The sequence below is a fragment of the Labrus mixtus genome, chromosome 10 (assembly GCF_963584025.1).
Source record: "Labrus mixtus chromosome 10, fLabMix1.1, whole genome shotgun sequence".
NCBI classification, from domain to species: domain Eukaryota; kingdom Metazoa; phylum Chordata; class Actinopteri; order Labriformes; family Labridae; genus Labrus; species Labrus mixtus.
This window is the reverse complement of record NC_083621.1, coordinates 8806724-8824452: the sequence shown is the minus strand read 5'-3', so window position 1 is coordinate 8824452 and position 17729 is coordinate 8806724. Positions and strand designations below refer to the sequence as shown.

The window sequence follows — 17729 nt, the reverse complement described above, 5'->3', positions numbered from 1 at the left end:
TGCGTTATATAAGCCTGGAGGAGGCTTGATAAACCAAAATATCTTTCTTTAGGGAGTGAAAAACTAGGCTGTTATGAAAACTCAAACTCATAACAGACACACCACACAGTGTGTACACTCTTTTACTATTTATATTCTGTTCACTAATTGGCTCTGAAGTAGACCTGTAGGAAAGACCCAAAGGGGCTTGCCTATCCTGTGTGTCCTCAACATCAAGTAAGCTTAACTGTTCAAGTAAAGTTATTAAGGAGGACACTACTTTATGATGACTAATGCATTCCAAAATGTTTTTTCCCTGCAGGTATGCCATCGGCGTGGCTTACAAATCAGCCCCCAAAAATGAATGGAGCGGCAAGAACTCGTCCACATGGGTGTTCTCACGTTGCAACAACAACTTTATGGTGCGCCACGACGGCAAGGAGATGCTGGTGGAGGCGAGCCTGCAGCTCAGGAGGCTTGGTGTCCTGCTGGACTACGACAATAATTCACTGTCCTTCCATGATGCAATGAACTCCCAGCACATCCACACCTTCGAAATCTCCTTCCTCCTGCCTGTCGTACCCACTTTCATGATCTGGAACAAGTCGGTCATGATTCTCTCAGGGCTGCCTGTGCCCGACTTTGTCGATGGTGTGGCCACAGATCTTCAAGAGCAGCAGCAGCAGCAACAGATGGGCTTGTGTCGACAAGACTCACCATACTTGACGGGGATGAAGTCCTGCCACTGAGGAAGGCCCATTATGTCCTAGCAGAGTCCAATCAGGCCCCGAGGCTGAAAGACATAGACAGTGTGACAGAGTTCTGCTCTCTCCTCTGAATTGAGAGTGGACCAGATACTTTCTTATGGATTTAGGAAGTGTTGGAAATATACACAGCAGTCTGGAAAAGTGTCAGTCCTGTTATTTTGTAGCATCCAATGCTTTACAAATCGATTATTGAATGGGAAAGAGGGCTCTTGACTGTAAATGTCAGTAATCCTAAAATACATATTATGCTCTGGAGTCACTGGACAACACGTTCTTATTGGCCATTTAAGGTCTTCAAATTAAAATGTAGTTTCTGTCTAATTTGACCCTTTGGGTGGAAGTCCGATGGGGAATGTTGTTGTCATCTATTTACAGTTTGAAGTTACAACATGTGAACAGTGACATCCACTTATACCTGACATGTGAAATAATCAAAATCAAAGCGTATTACAGAACCATAAAAATACAGTAATTAATCCACAAACTACTTACATATTAGTTTTAAAATCCATACATCCATCTCAACTGTGTGACAAAATTATATAAAGGCAACAATTAATTGAGAAGATTGATACTTCTTTCAAGCTTGGACATTAGCTTGGTTAGCTAAGCATGGCATAAAAAGTCAAAAGTGTTTAGTCTCATACTGTAGTTCCAGCAGATTACTTCTCATAAAGTTAAAGTTTTACTTCTTTGATTGATTAGACAAACACAATATATCCACTAAATTTGAGAGCTGTTAAAAGGTATACTCTTTGACTCTGTTTCTGCTTGTTTCCAATGCTGTTAGCTGAGCCAAAGCAGGCTATGTACAGATGTGAAAGAAAGAAAGCGTTGGCCATTATCCCAAAACAACCTTTATCCTTTACATGTACAAACTCTATAATGTTGGCTTCATGCTAACGTCTTACTAAAGCAAACACATGCTAGCTGTGGAATCTTTGCGTTTCATTACAACAGGATACTTCTGATGTCACTGTTCATGCAATGTAGCCTCAGTAGCTGTAAGTGGTCATTGCTAAAGTATTTTCTTTATAGATTTGACGCAGCAGTCCTGTTTGTTCTGGTTGGCTCCAGCTTCTAAGTTTCAGAAATTGCTAATGTTGCTCCCAGGTGACCAGGGCATCATGTGACTCCTATAGACATGTATAATAAGAGATTTACTAGAGATTAAAGAAAAATGAGTAATATATGACAAAAGATGGTTTACTTATATTAAAAGTCTCAACATATTCATGATGCACTTTTTAACTACAAACTATTTCCCCTCAATGAGTATGACAGTAATAGAGAGAGGTGGCAGGGATGTAATGTGGAGGGAAATCGACAAGTAGCACTTCTGCTGGTTGTTTTTTCTTCTATATAAATCTCCATCTAAATTGTTTCCTACTTATATGAAGAAAAATATTTATGGTCAATAATTAATAGTTACTAATTACTGACCATAAAATGCAATAACACACTGTTCAAATTTTATTTTATTCATTTTTGGTAACACCTAACTTAAAAGCACTTTGTAATAAAACACAAGCCCCTGCTGTAAAGTTAAATCAAATTATTCACTGTGCTTTGAACACAACTAGTGACTTTCTCTCCCTGTTGCTATTTTTTCATAGCATATAGTAAGTATATCATGAGTAGTGAAGGGAAATCATTCTGATGATGTCATCTGATTTTCATCATGATGAACTAAAGATAAAGTTATAGCTGTTCATCAAAAAAAAAAAGTTCACTCTGATGTCGACAATTCAGGGAAGGAGGGAGTTCACACTTTAACTTGCTGTCTGTTTGCAATGTCATAGCATGATTGTGTTTTCCTCTGTGATTTGTTAACAAACACACATGCACATGCACACACGAACAAACATATGTCATGTTTTTCTTTAGGCAGCCCTTGTTGTGATAAATGCATGGAACATTGTAGGATGCCACTGGTTCAATAGATGATTTAAATAGCTCACCAGATCCAGTTTTTCATCTCGTACATTAACATTCGCTAACAACATACTTGACCTCAAGCTCTTTTTGTCACTTTCAAAAATCAGCCTTTATAGCTGGATCCATGTTTTATTTTATTAACAGTTGGTGTTCCTCTTTGGTTTGATGTTCAGGTAGTGACTCTGATTCAGACAATCGTATATGTATCATAGATTTGAGATGTGTGTAAAAGAAAAGAGTTGGGGTAAAACAGATGTTTTACATGCTTTTTCTCTTTCATTTGACATGAAAAATTCACACCGTGTTGCCATTTTCACCATTTCTTTACACTGTCACGTTATGTGCTTAATGTCTAATGTCATGTTACTCTAAAAATCCGCAGACAGGCTTTAATTAGCTTGACTTAAAAATACAGTTTTACTCGGCCAGCCCACTTTGAGCTCAGTCATTTTCTAGACATTGTTACAGAGTGAAAGCAGAGATCCAGTGATGAAAAAAATCTTAAGCTACTGAAGGTAGTAAAAGTCTTACATGGCATGGCCTCCCCTTGTATCTTTCCTCTGCTGTGTTTAAAAAGGACACCTTTGTGATATGTCTCTCTCAAATTGTTTGATGGCAATAATAGCCTGAGCGTTACAGGCAACAGAAATACTCCCACTAACAGGAGAAGCTTTACTACAAGGGGAAGTACTTTTTCAATATGTTACCTGACTTCTAGATAGCCACTCATCTTGTTGCGAAATGTCGGTCACATGCTCAAAACAGCCGTGTGTTGATTTGTGATCCAGGCTGACAAGCTCAACTCATCTGTGCGATGTGCTTGGCTGGGTCACTGCATGATTATGTGACCTTGCTGCAGGTTCATAACTCTTCCTTATCTTCAGGATGGGGGCTCTTATCTTGTGTCGAGCATATTCTCCTTTTTTTATTCTTTTTGTTTTCTGATGGAAAAAAATAACCATGACAAGAACACTCAGACAGGAAATGTTCATTGCCATGCATATCAGATAGTTTTGCAGTGCTCTTTCTTTGTGTCACCATGCAGTCAATACAGGTAAATATATACAGTGAATGATTTTCAATAGCTTCCCACTCCTTGTAGTGCAGTGTAATACCCTAGAGACAATGCAATAGATCCTTCTTTTTGATTTTTCTGTTTGTGTAACTTGGGAAATTATTTTTTACAACTCATGAGACAAACTTTCTTCTCCTTTTGGCTTTTGGACCTTGATAAACAGCACAAAAAGAGCAGCGTTGCGTTCATGCAAGGCTTTCTGTTTCCATGGATATGAGCGATACTTTAAGCCAGAGAGAAATGTAAATCATATGGGGAAATCTATATTATATAAAGTTGTATAATATACAAAATATATATGAACCAATGTTATTTATGTGAATTTAAGTCCAATTAAAAGTCTGATCCCAAATGTGTTGGAGTCAATATTCTTTTACTCGGCTGTTTTTTCTCTTGGTATGTTTTACTCTATTCAGGCCTACTTGCACAATTACAAATAAAATTAGGCCTTTGTAAGATATCAGCAGCTGAAGCAGAGAGTTGGTCATGCTACACAATTAATTCAAGATACAAGATATAGGCTACAAGTCATTAGTTTAATACTTTGTCATAGTCAATTCAAAATCATTTAATGCACCACCCAGCAAGTAGGCGACGCGAAGTGATACAAATCAAACACGCCCACTTTAACCAACAGGTGTGAATGCTAGGAAAATAAAAACAGCTTATTATGGTAGCTGAGGACCCTCACCGAAAATTCTAAGTTCAGTTAAAAACTTTTGCCTGAAGACCCCAGCGAGGTTTGTTGTGGGGTTTCTGCTATTCAAGACTCAAGACTGTCCGTCGAGAAGGCTTGTTGTCACTCTGCTAAAATGTTTGGAGACATCGACGTCCGCAGTGGGGCAAAGAAGCTGAGTGTGTATTATGACAATACAGCTCGAGGAGGAATTACCAACAGGTAGGCAGTAGGCTAGGCTACGTCACTCAAATAGGCTATAATATGTTAATTTGTAATTATTTACCTGCTCTTTAAGTTTGATCCCTTTCCTGGTAAATTAGCTACACTGAAGAAAGCTGTTTGATAGTCTTATTGATTATCACCTGACAGTCAGCCTACATAGTGCCTACTATAAATCTTAGTTTAGATGTATAGCAGGTCTATGGTAGTAGATTATGTATAATTGCTTAGTGGCATTTTTCCTGTAGCTTAAATGTTTTGTAATTTGACAGAAGCCATTTATTTAGCCTATCACAATATTCATTTACTGACTACCCCTTTAAAAACTAAAGCAGGGATGTTTACTAAGGCTGAATTTATACTCTTCAATTTTTTACTATTATCAAAGTCCTTCACTTTTATTAAGATGTCGTAGAACAATTTTTATCAATTCATTGAATCCAAGTTAAGGTAAATTCAACTGTTTACACAAAAGTAGGCACTTTGGAAAGTGACAGCTAAAATGTTGTCCAAAGACATGCAGAGGTCTGGTGGCGGTAGAGTTTGATTGAGCAAGAAATGGTTGTTTTGAAGCATTTAGTGTAAAAAGACAGACACCGACACCTCTTATGCATCTGAACTATGCTTTTTAGCATGAACACTGACTTTAAAGTGCAGCCTTAAGCTTGCAAAAGGCTGCACGGCAAGGCCTTGGATCAATAAACTGCAGAGTGCGGCTGGTAGGTCACCGAGAGCTCAGGGTGGAGTTTGTAGGGCTATACCCTTTTAGTCCTCATCTGTTATCACTGGCACAAGGGTCTCACTACTACAACATAGTACTGTAGAGCATGAGTCCCAGAACTGCCTGCGAGCATGGCAAACACACACACTGACCCTGAAATAATGGCCAATATGCTCACTGATTTTGTGGCTCGTTTTTCTATGATTAGGAAAGGACTCTTCATCAGCCCTGGAGTATTCTCAAACATGGCAGTGAAACCGTTAAAGCTCCAAGGTTAGTGTTGTTCATCTGACCCTTCACTGCTCTGCCTGCTGAAAAGATGAATTGTCTCCCTCAGGGATATTGCTTCACACACATACATCGCACCCATGACCTGGGATAATTTGATCCAAAACTGTCCTAAAGCCAGGGAAGAAAAACCTGAAAAACTGCTGAAACAAATTATTTGTCCAAAACCAGTCTAGGATTCTGGAAAAGTCTGCAAACAACGATCACCACAAGAGTTATACAGCGTAAACTTCACCTTTTGACTTTTTAAGGTCTGCTCTCACTTTTCTGCTTTGCACAGGTCAGCTGACGTGCAAAACTGAGAACAAATCTGCAGTCAAACTTAGACTCAGTATTATAATAAAATCATCACTGTAGATATTCACTTCAGTTAAACAAAAGCTTTGTCTTCCAAGGCATTGGAAATGAACACATGCTCAAAATAACTAACTAAACCAACTAAGGCACAACTTATAACTGCACATAACTGATACCTGACTGAAAAATGATCCAATCATTCAGCTTCTATTACATGACTTGTGTTGCTATTTGACATGTCAACAGTCTTCTGACATGTTTTGATTGTTTGGATGTGTATCATCGTATTGTCACGGCCGGCTCACAAACCCATGACAAATGACTGGAGGAGACAAGGAGTGCGCTCAACAATACACGTTTATTTACAGCACACTAATTAAAATTAGACGGCGCATTAAGGAAACACCTCTCTCCTCAACCTCCTCATCCATGTCTCCCCCAAAGAGGAAGTGAGGCCAGCTCTTATGGACTGAGAACACCGGGCCCAGGTGTTTTCAATCCCAGATCACACAGACCACACCCACTGGCACCTGAAACAGAAAAGAAGACAACAAGGAACCAGGAACCAGCAGGGTCGTCACAGTAGGGTATCTGCATTTTATTTTCCGACCAAATCCTTTGACTTCCGCAGATTGATGCTTTTTAAGTGCGGATGACTTCGAAATTGAGTAGCAGCCTTAATTTCTGTTACAAGGTTCTATCGCTGGGAGCAATCCAGTCACAACCCATAATCTTCCTCCCTTTAGATCAACATTTTTTTTAAAGGTTTCAGGAAAAGTCTCAGTTAGATTTAAAACAGCAATGTGTGCTTCTGTTTCCAAGTGTGGGTTCACAATGATAGATTACGAACCTCAGTCCATTAACTCCATGCAGTCCGGTCCTCAAGTTTGGAGTCTTCCGGGTTTAATAGAGGCTTTTCCACCCTCCATGTGTGACTGATTGGCTGGCGGTAAATGTGATGCTCACTCTGTCTCTGCATCCCTCAAACTACTAGCCAGCTAGCAGGCAAGCCATCGGAAGAACCCATAATTACATTTCTAATTGCAGAATAATTAGGACTCCCTGTGTAGCTCGTTAAGTCATTTGTCACTGAAGCCTCTAATGTGACAAACAACAACTCTCTAATTACACAGAATGAAAAGTATACATGGAGGGGAGCATTTCCTAACAACCAAGAGCCTGAGTTTAGCCCAGAATAGTTCCCCCATTTACTTCTTCATTCATACTATTATTATTATTATTATTATTATTATTATTATTATTATTATTGAATATGTTGCAGCTCAATGAAAACCTCTTATTTCATATATCGTGTGTTTGTCTGGTCCTGACTAAAAGTTGTACATTTGGCCTTACTGCTTTCTCTTAACTTTGAAATACGCCAAGCTAAGATAACTCTTCTTTTCAGAGAACAATGAACTATGAATAAAGTGTTTTATCATCAGTAGGCAAAAGATGGATATAATCATAAACTTACCTCAGGTCACAAAAAACAGTCCCTACAACTCTTCAACTCAGAACACAACTAGGAGGTAAGGCAAAAGATTTGTAATCAAATATAGCGGTTTCATAGCCACATCCCCAGACAGAGCATTTGTTTTCTATGATGCTCTTTTCACAACCCAGACCTTGTCTTGAGGTACTGTCGGGTCTAAAAGGGCAAAGAGTACCTGACTTTAATTGGGTTTAAACTAATTATTTAAACGTTCAGCCACTTTTATTGGACTTGTTTGTATCTTTGCTACAAATAAAATGTCACCTCAATGGACCTGTCAATCAGCAATTAATGCAAGAGCAACAAAAAGTCACTGTGACTTTTATGTAAAGTGTTATTGCTGTCATCTGCCTGCATAGGCAAAGTTTTTAGATCAAAAGTTTTCAAAGTCCAGCTTTGTTTAACTCTGAGTGTCATGACCACACATCCCAGTGCTGCTCTTTGACAGAATGAGCACAGAATCCAAAACTGAGGAAGCTGTCAGATTGCTATGTGCAACTCAAAAGTTTGACTTCAAAACAGTTTGACGAACAGTGACACATGAAATAACATCTTTTAGCAAATACGTCTTTAAATTATCATTTCATTATTGATTCGATTGAGGTTATCAGTGGAAAAAGATCCAAATGCCTCTGGACTCTATAACTTATTTGTCACATTGCGGTAGGAACATTAGTAAAGAGTCCACTCGTGCAATACCAGTGGTTTCTATAATAGACAGACATTTGGGTCGACCTGACAACCATTATTATTTTTATAAAACTGCCGTCCAGTTCAATTTGTCCTAAATCTGTTAGAGCTATTTGTCCTTCGTAAAAGTACCTCAATGGCACTCAAACCATGATTCAAATAATCAGTTATGATTGGCCGACCTGAGCAAGGAAATATGTCTAAACCGGTGAGGACATCAAAACTGAGCTTGCAGATTGGTGTACAGGCTGTTCTGTTACTGAGGCAGTTCTTGCTACCAATGCTGCAAGTGTTTTTACAAAATTACAAAGTTTAAATGGCTCATTCCAAGCAATACATTTGATACCTCCATAAATCCTAAAGAGGAACAAGAACATTTGTAAATGCAGAAAGATTGCTGCCTTTGAAACCAATTCAGTCTCCACAATTTAGGATTGGCATCTCTTCTAAACCTATTGATCGCATGGGAAATTGCTGATGCTATTATATGCGGGGCAAAAAACAGCCACAATGTCATTAATCTATTTAATCACTTTATTGGCTTTTCAATACATTACCTCTTCTGTAGGAAATAAGTTAGACTGTGGTTAATCTTGTAGCTTTTAAACAACAAATTTTCTTTTTTTTTCCTACAATAACAGTGTCATTTCTATTTAAATCACAGTAATTCTACCCCCTCCACAAAAGCAGACTGATTTTTCATCAGCTCTGGTTCACCATCTGTGTGGGTTAGTGAGGTGTCATTGCAGCAAAGGTCTGTCAGAGCTATAAATGCACAGCTGGATATAATGAACTACAAATCCGCAACATGCTCCTGGCCCTGTCACACCAACACACACACACCTGCTGTACCTGCACCCACCTGCACTGGGTCAAAATAAGGCCTCATTTCTTTACCCATATGCTTTTTAGGAGATAATTTAAATCTGTCAGAATAAGAGGTTATCGAGCTTTTAAATGGGTGCTTTTGACAGTGTGTGTAGGAGTGTAAGAATGCACAGTCCTGCATGTGTTTTCAGTGTGTATTCATGACTGCGTGTGTGTGCGTGTGGGAGCGCTTGTCTCATTATCAGGTGTTTTATTTGACTTTGCTACATATGCAGGTATTTAACCTTTGCTTAAGGACATTCTCGAGAGACTGAGACTCCTTTTTTTTTCCTTTTCCACTGAGCACATGGAGCATAAAAACAAAGAGATCAACACAACACAATCAAGATAATCAGTCAAAGATGAGCAATAGAGAAAACGCAGATCAAAGTGAAGTGATAAAAATGAGTTGCCTTTGGACCTGTTTCGGCAGCCTTTACCTTTTCTTAGTGAGGATGAATTAGACCACCGTGGAGGAGTGAGCAAAGGCTTGGCTTCCTGCCTACAGGTTGATGGAAGAGAGCTATGAACTCTGGGAAATAAGGATCTAAACAGGCTGTAGATCACCGGGCCCACTGGCTCTGTCTCAATCAGAGACTGTCTCTCTGAAACACCCAGAGACATACCTACACTCACACTGCACACAGTCAATATCTAGATTAATCTCTGAGGACGGAATCAATCAACCAGCCCGGTGGTGTCTCAGAGAGCCCTCGAGGCTTGATAGTCCTCCTGAGAGAGAGCAATATGTCCAGGTGCTTAAAAATATCTCAGCAGAAATCTCTACCTTTCCATCTTTCCCTATGGAGATGACAGGGCGTTAGTCTCATGAAGATAAAGTTACCCTCACACGGTTTAAGGGTCAAGCTTTGGATGTCAGTGTTATTTCGTTATTCCTCTTAACTGTTAGCTAAACCGGTGCTATCAACAACACTGGCAACTGTTTGGTGAGTTCGCTTGAAAAACAAAAAAAAAAGCCGACTGTACAGGTGTTCAAGTTTTTTTTCCAGGTCAACTGTTAGCATGCCAATATTTTAGTAGCTTAGTTTGTAGCTATATAGTTAGATAATAAAATGTTAGTTGTTTAGTAATCTCCCACAAGACAGAAGATAGTATCGGTGTGTTGGCTAACATTAGCATGTCTACCCTCCAGCAACTTCCTCTGCTCATGGCAAAGTAATGAAGCCATCCCAAGTTCCCATCTCCCCCAGGGCTGCTGGTAGATAGCCAATAGGCGCTACAATAGGTAGGAAAACACTGGGCAGGCTAGCTACAGCGGCTAACTATTTAGTTTCTATTATGTCGAGCTTTGTTAACAATTCACAAGCCTTAATTGTCTCCATAAAGTCAAGTGAACAACATGTGTTATATGTGCCATAGTCATTAAGGGAGGAAGAGGAATACCTTAGCTGCTAACACAGAAGAAACATTGTAGACTATTTCTGTTTAAAAGACTAGAAAATAAAAAATAAAGGTCAGTGGTGACCAACTGTAGCTATAAAGATAGCTTAATAGGTTAGCTTACCAAAGCTGATGAAATCAGACGGAGATGTGGTTGGTGGCTTAGGAGGTTTGTAATCAAGAAAAAGATGTCTACTTTACTGATGGGTTTATGTGATCTAGTTGTGTTCATTAGATGTCTGAACAGGATAAAAATGATTTAGCTATCACTTCCACATCATTTTGACAAATTTCTACTATAAAAATGGAATCCAAAGAACTTCCCGGTCACCCCAGCTTGAAGTCACTGTGCTGCATCGCCTTTGACCAAGCTGTCCTTAAGATTGAGTGCTACTATTTGGATGAAACAAACCAGAAGAGATTTTGGTTTAGCCTGAAGGATTGTCTCAGAGGAGCTTTTCATCATTCTTACAGCCACTTTCACAGGTTAATGGATGAAGAAAATGAACTCTGGACTTTCTTGCTGAGGAATTGGCGGAATTTGCATTTTACTATGCCTTTAAAAGTTGATGGTTTGAAATAATTATTGGCAAAGCCTGCATTTGTGAATGTATGTATCCCCAGATAGATTTAGACTGATTTACCTATCAAACGTACTATTTTTTTCTTTGAACTATTCCCCCTAGAGCAACCTGGGTATAGGGGGTAAATGTGGACTTAGATCAGGTTTAGTCAATAAAAATGAACTACTATGACGCAGTGTTTTTACAGCAGGTCCACTATAATCAGACCCCTTTCATTTGACTTGTTAGCACTACAAGCTCATAAACACAGTGTTAGTGACTACATTATCATTGATTAATTAAAACGTCTACATCGCTCATCCTCTAGGGAGGGATCAGAATCAAAAGAAGATGCAGCTTGATAATTCAGTTAAGTGAACCATGTTGACTCTTTGATCCACGCTCATCTTATCATTGAACCAAAACAGCCATCTCCGTCTCATGTAAATGATTGTCTGTGTTATCCTTAATATCAAGATGTCTCCTCACTTGTCTCTCTCTGACTTTGATATTTATCAAGCAATCTCTCACGCTGATGGAAGCCCATTAGTTGCAGACGGTTTCAGGCTGACATGTTGATTTAATTGGATACAGCTTGCAATAAAAATAAGCGTCCTTGACCCATGCACCCGTCTTGTCTTGGTAAGAGATTGTTTACTAATAGGGATGTTCTGTGGAATAATAAAACAGTGCAGGCATGAAGGGAAACCGTCAGAATATATTTATCAAACCGCATGTAAAAAGTTTGCATTTGCTTGCCATTGGTACATTGATTTTGAAACTTTTGATTACAGCTTGCCAAGCAATAGCAGGTGGCTGCTAAAGAATCATCTGATGCCCTACTTAATCATCCTGTTACACATGGGAAATACTATCAAGAACGATTTGTAAACGGTAATATTGCATTCATACTGATTACAAATGACCTAGTGCTATGTCAAAGGTGTTGGTTGTTGTGGCAGTAACAGAAAAAATCAAAACTATTGCCCATCTATGCCTGTACCATCTTTCTGTTCATTGTTCAGTTCATTTCACTTCACTTCACAGGTTTATTGTCAGCGCTCTCATCAGGGTTTATTTTCCAGCTGCTTACATTTGGAAAAAAAAGCAGGGATAAACACTGACAGAATCAAACTGACGGGTGACACAGGAAACACTAGCTATGGAGAGATTGGAACAAAAACTTTCCTCATGAGTTTATTTAGACAAACCTTTAGATTAAAATTGAATGTGATTAGACAGAAACACCCAACCTGGACATTCGACATGCAGAGATTAAATGATTCTCATCAAAAGTCTAGTTGAAATGATGTTTGGTATGTCTTGTGTTTTGGGTCTGCGTAAACATCTCCATCTGCATTCTCAAAATAAGAGAGTAATACAATAAATAATAATAAACCCAGAGAGGAGGACAAGGACTTAAGCATTGCTGTGACAGTTTTATATTGCACGTGTTTTTTTTTTCTGTTCCTGTTTTGACAGGATTTTTATATTAAGAAGAAGTCACTAGTCTATTTTTACATATTCTTGCAGGCATTTTAGCTGAAGTAGTCTTTGTCCAGCTGCTTCTTTCTTTTATGTGCTATATGAGGCTTTCCTTCTATTTGTGCCTAACAAATTCAAACATGGTTACATTTGTACACACTGCACTCTACTGCCAGAGTGGAATCAGTAATCACATCAGTCGTGATCAGTGATCACATAAATTAGACTGCCATCCTTATTTTTTTTCACAAATAGGATGTCCTCACTGTTTCTTCCTCTCTCTTTTTTTTCCAAGCCATGAACAGCAGGCAGTGTTGTTCTCCTCCGGCTGCAGCAGCACCCCACACATATCCACATCAATAGCCCCCCCCCCCCATCTACCTTTGATGTCCTATAAATAGCTAAGCCTCTCATTCTGATCACAATGAACCTTGGCTTGAAGATCCCTGCTAGAATCCTGCCTGCTTTATTTCTGACTCTTACTCACTCTGAATTAAATGGAGCTTAAATAGCTGTTTTCTCACAGCAGTATACAGTAGCATCTGGACAGTGCTTATCAACTCTTGATCCTCACACACAGCACTGAAACGATGATATTATATCACACTGTGTAATGGACAGTGAGGTGAGGAGAAATGAGCCAGCAGGTCACTTATGGTTCAATTGGCTTTTAACCAGTTCTAATTCTGTCTGCTCTGCAAAGTCCTCCACACATGCAAAAACACATCCACAGGGTGGAGAATTGGCAGCTTTCATCAGATCTGTGTGCTGACATTTCTTACCACAGCCAGCATTGAACTGTCGTCATATGAAGCACATGAGCGTGTTATGTATCCTGTGTTGTTCACGGCCGGGTAACTGTGCACTCTGTTAGGTCAGTGGTCTACATCTTTTCTGTGATGCAGAAGACAGAGATGGGCACATAGGAAGATAGGAATCTGGACAAAGAAAAAAAGAGGATGTGTTGGGCTTTGACCCTGGCTCTCACTCATTAGTGGTCTTTGAAGGTCTTGCTGTGATGTGTGAATTATATTCTCAGGGTGTAATGTACACGATGGTGTAAAAAGCTGAGTGTGTAGAAGAGTATGTCAATTAAAGGTGTAATTTAGTTTAAACAATAATAATAAAAGGAATCAAAAGAAGGACTTTGAAGGTTATTGTCATTCGAAGTTCTGAGGGTTCAGGCAGGGAAGGAAGAAGGTGACATCTTCCTCAAGCAGTTCATGGGCATTTTCTTGCAAATTCTAGCAGATGCACAACCTTGTTTCAGTTTTCACAAATGTACAGTGAATCTTGTCTTTGCTCTGCATATAATGCTCTCTGTGAGTCCCACTCTCCCGCCTGTGTTGGGTTGCCCCGTGGTTTTGCAGAGCATTTGGTTCTGTTCCACAGACTCTGGGCCGTTAAGCCCACAGATGCCTCCCATCACTTTGCTGCACTGTTTGCTTCTCTTGTCACAACTTCTCCTCCTCCGCTCAGCACTCTGGAGCTCGTATGTATTCTCCTTTGTTACCACCAAACTGCAGATGGTTGATTGAGAAGTCTGTAGCTGGCTCTGTCTGATTGTCCACAGCAGCTGGCAGAGGAGGTGCTGTAGACAAAGCATTTCACTGCAGATAAACTGAAGAAGAAGAAAACACAGCATGCATCACACATAATGAAAGAAATGGAAATATCTTGGGTTTTTTTTAGACTGCACACATGGAAGCATTCATATCAAATATGAACACTACTGATGCACTTTGTGAACAACGGTCTTGATTTAAAATCCTTGATTCTTGAATGAATCTTGATGAGTCCACCCAGTCTGAGACCGAGACAAGACAGAGTAAAAATGCTTTCGATTTTAAGACGAGACCAAGACCTTCAAAAAGTGGTCTTGAGATTAGGACCGATTTCAAGTACTACAACAACACTAAAGTAGTGAAGAAAACTGAGGATGTGACACACTATTAAGAAGCATGGAGATTCATTTTGATCGCATTAGTGCTGTTCAAATGCACAGTTTGAGTCACAGCTAGCCGAGGAGTAGAAAAGTTAATGTGCTTGTAATCTTGATGGCATTGGAAATTAAGGAAACCTTTATGTCCCTTCAAGAATATTAAAGATTTGAATATATTTTTGATCAGTGACAAAAGAAACATGATCTGATCCCAACTGTGAGACATGTGATGTATATTGCACCACTACAAATTTTTATGACATAGAGGTTGAAACAGGATAAGGTGTTAAAATAAAAAAGATATTTGAATTAAGACATTTTTTACCATGTGAGTATTGTATCCTGTTTGTTTAATAAAAATCTAATCTAAAAATCTAATTAATAAGCTAATTGAGTCACTACAATGTTTGTCACTCCCCTTTACTTGAATGTAGTACAAAGTGACTTTGAGCGACTCAGTGGATAATGAGTGAGTGACTCACCCTGTCTGTAGTCCTGTGTTCACTCTCATGTCAAAGTGCATTCATGTATGCATGATTATGACTTTATGTGTCGCTATGCCTTATGTATTCCTGCAACAAAAGTGACAGAGATACAGAACAGTTTTCTTCGTATGTAGCGGTTGATATCCTGATTTTTTTTTTTCATGCATTATGTAACTATAGACAGCACAGTCATCTTCAAACAGCTGGGCAGAACCCAGTGCAGCTTGCTGGATAGTGTGTGTATCAATCAATTTCCACCGGATGTAAAAGCTAAGCGAGAGAGAGGTCGGGTTAAAGGGGCCTCCCTAAGGACACAAATGTCATGTAGGACTATGTGCAGATCATGCTTACTTGAAGGGATAAAGAGCTGGGGAAATATCTGCAGCTGAAATCACTTTTCATTCATGGCTTAGCTTTATTTGACTTGTTTAATTGAAACAGGCCCTGTGATCTCAGAGCAGATCCTCCAACTGACATGCAAAACGACAAGGTTTGTAAAAGGGGGCCTTAAATCCAGCTATTGCCATCTTGTGGTGCTTGTATGTAACTACAAAATACAGTTTGGAACATTAACTCACGATACAATAAAAGTCACAATGACGTCTACAGGGTCTAAAACCTGATGATAGAGCAATGTTCTCACGTATTCATGTATTCCTTTGAACATTACTAATGCATGTAATTCTTTGGGAAACACTGATGGATGCCAACTGTATGTTATCAGTTTCACGGAGGCGTACACCAAAAGTTAGTTATTCTAGTTCAACAAAAAACCTGTTTTTACATAGGAAGTCTTAAGGAATGCTTTTGGTTAACTTTATTTCACTCCTTAAGAAAATATTGAAACTAAAGTTTTCTTTTCGGATAACCTTGACTCGTGCATCCTTCACTGAGTGAAGTGCAACCAAACTGCAATGGCTGAAACGAATTGACAATATTAAATGAAAAGTGGATATAAAAGCCCAAAACAAGTTAAGGCCTAAGAGCTGCAAAATTATGAAAAATACTGCAAAAAGCCAAAACAACTGCGTTAACATTAGGGGTGTAATGGTCCACAGTAGTCACGGTTACAGGCCTATTTAACATCAATCGTCCTGCAACCAATACTTAATCAAAACGTTACATATTAAGAAAATATCCATTGACAAAAACATATTGAAGTAAATGAAGTGTTTGGATGGGAAAGAAGGATAGTTTGACAACAGAGAGCAAATGCAAAATCACAGACGCTAGGAGGTTTAAAGTGAGCCAGTTGCTTTGGCTTTTTGCATGTGATTTGCAGCCCCTTTCCATCATCATGTTTGTTTTGGGCTCTTGCATTTGCTTCTGAACTACGTTGTTTTTGAATATGCTGCACGTTTTTCCTTATGTACATCATTCCGGCCTTTGCAGGGTGGTTGCCTTTGTCATTTACCACAAAATTCCCAATTTGGTGAATTCCCCAAATCACCACTAATCCAATAGCAAATGTCAAAGAGGATGGAAGGCACTGTGGCTTTAAGGTCTCTCCAGGTCTCCGTCTAACCATTGGATGACCAGTTGTTTGGCAAAGATTAAAAAAAATTGACTTGTCAGAGAAGATGACCTTGCTCCTATCCTCTTCGCTGTCATCCAATCATTGCTGAGATACATTTGAATGAGTTGCTGTTCATCTCAGTTTGTGAAGAGTCATTTTGTTCTTGACCTTGTCCTGAAGAACAACTGTATTTGAAATGTAAGTATGGAAACAACCAGATGCTCACTGCACCCGTCTGCCTGTAAAGCCAGATTTGAATCCCTTTCCCTCACTTATAACTTTTCTTCTTTACTGTATTGGAGGGTTTCCAAGCTTGGTTTTGCTATCCAACTGGCCCATTTGCAAGAAAAAGTGATAACCAAAGCAAGTTTTGTTGTACTTGTCCTCATTAAATTAATTTTGATCCAGGTGATAAAACATTTAAAGATGAGTTTTTCAGTTAAATATTGGAAGGGAACTTAATTCAATTCAGAGATGTACATGCTTTGTTGGCATTCACAAAATATGACGCCCACTAGGAGTTTATCCACAAGCTTTTATTTGTTCAAATCACCCATGTCTCTTTACATTATTCACATGACATGTCAATGTATAATCTGATCAAATGTTAGCCTATTTGGTAACCTGAGGATAAAGCCCTATTTGAAGTTGCTGGAGGTCAGATGATGGAAACGGTCTCGGCTTTCTCCCCAGATGCCAACATTTGCATGCATCACATTAAAAATGCATCACATTCAGTGCTGTAAAAGGATTCACAACCTAATGCCACAGGGTCACGGCCCAGTTTTACCGGACTATCTCACACCCAGCACTCAGCTGTGACTTTAAGTTGATCTTCTTTTCCCTTTGGAAACCAAATATGAGGTTGATTGAGTTTAGCCTCCACTGTCAGGAGACTTCTCTGTACTGTTTTAAATCTAAGATTTCACTTCTTCAAGACAAACTCAGATCCTGTCTACCTTCATTTTTTCAGATAAATCCAAAGTAATGATATTTTCCTTCCTTGCAAAGCGCTGATACTGTTACAGTTATATCAAGTTCACATTTTGAATCCCAATGTAGATAGTTTCTTGTTTTTTTACAGATTAAATGATTTTACTCTGAATTTAAATCAAGATTCCAACAGAGATGTACATCAAGATTAATATGGTGTAATCCAAGAATAAAAAAAGTGATGTGAAGTGTATAAAGAAACCAAATTTGAGCTCATGGGTCATAGACATAGAATCCATAGAAAGGTCCATCCAGAAACAAGAAAGCCTCCAAAATCAAGTGGTCCAGAATTTCTGAGTAAAAGACAACGAAGCAATTCTCAAAGTACT

At 39.0% G+C, this 17729-nt stretch overlaps 1 protein-coding gene and 1 long non-coding RNA gene across 4 annotated transcripts in view; both read left to right on the top strand.

Annotated features, from left to right (window-relative positions):
• mid2 (midline 2) overlaps nt 1-4111 on the top strand; it is a 131706-nt gene extending 127595 nt beyond the window's left edge. For all 3 annotated transcript variants that reach the window (XM_061047975.1, XM_061047974.1, XM_061047976.1), the window contains one exon: nt 302-4111. In XM_061047975.1, coding sequence (XP_060903958.1) covers nt 302-728 — 427 coding nt within the window. In that variant the 3' untranslated portion in view covers nt 729-4111. The remainder of the gene's footprint in view (nt 1-301) is intronic.
• A 262-nt stretch (nt 4112-4373) lies between these two features.
• On the top strand, nt 4374-11973 carry LOC132981515 (uncharacterized). Its single transcript, XR_009674582.1, has 3 exons — nt 4374-4657; nt 5587-5651; nt 11774-11973. It is a non-coding gene; the product is annotated as an uncharacterized LOC132981515 (long non-coding RNA).
• The last annotated feature ends 5756 nt before the right edge of the window (nt 11974-17729 follow it).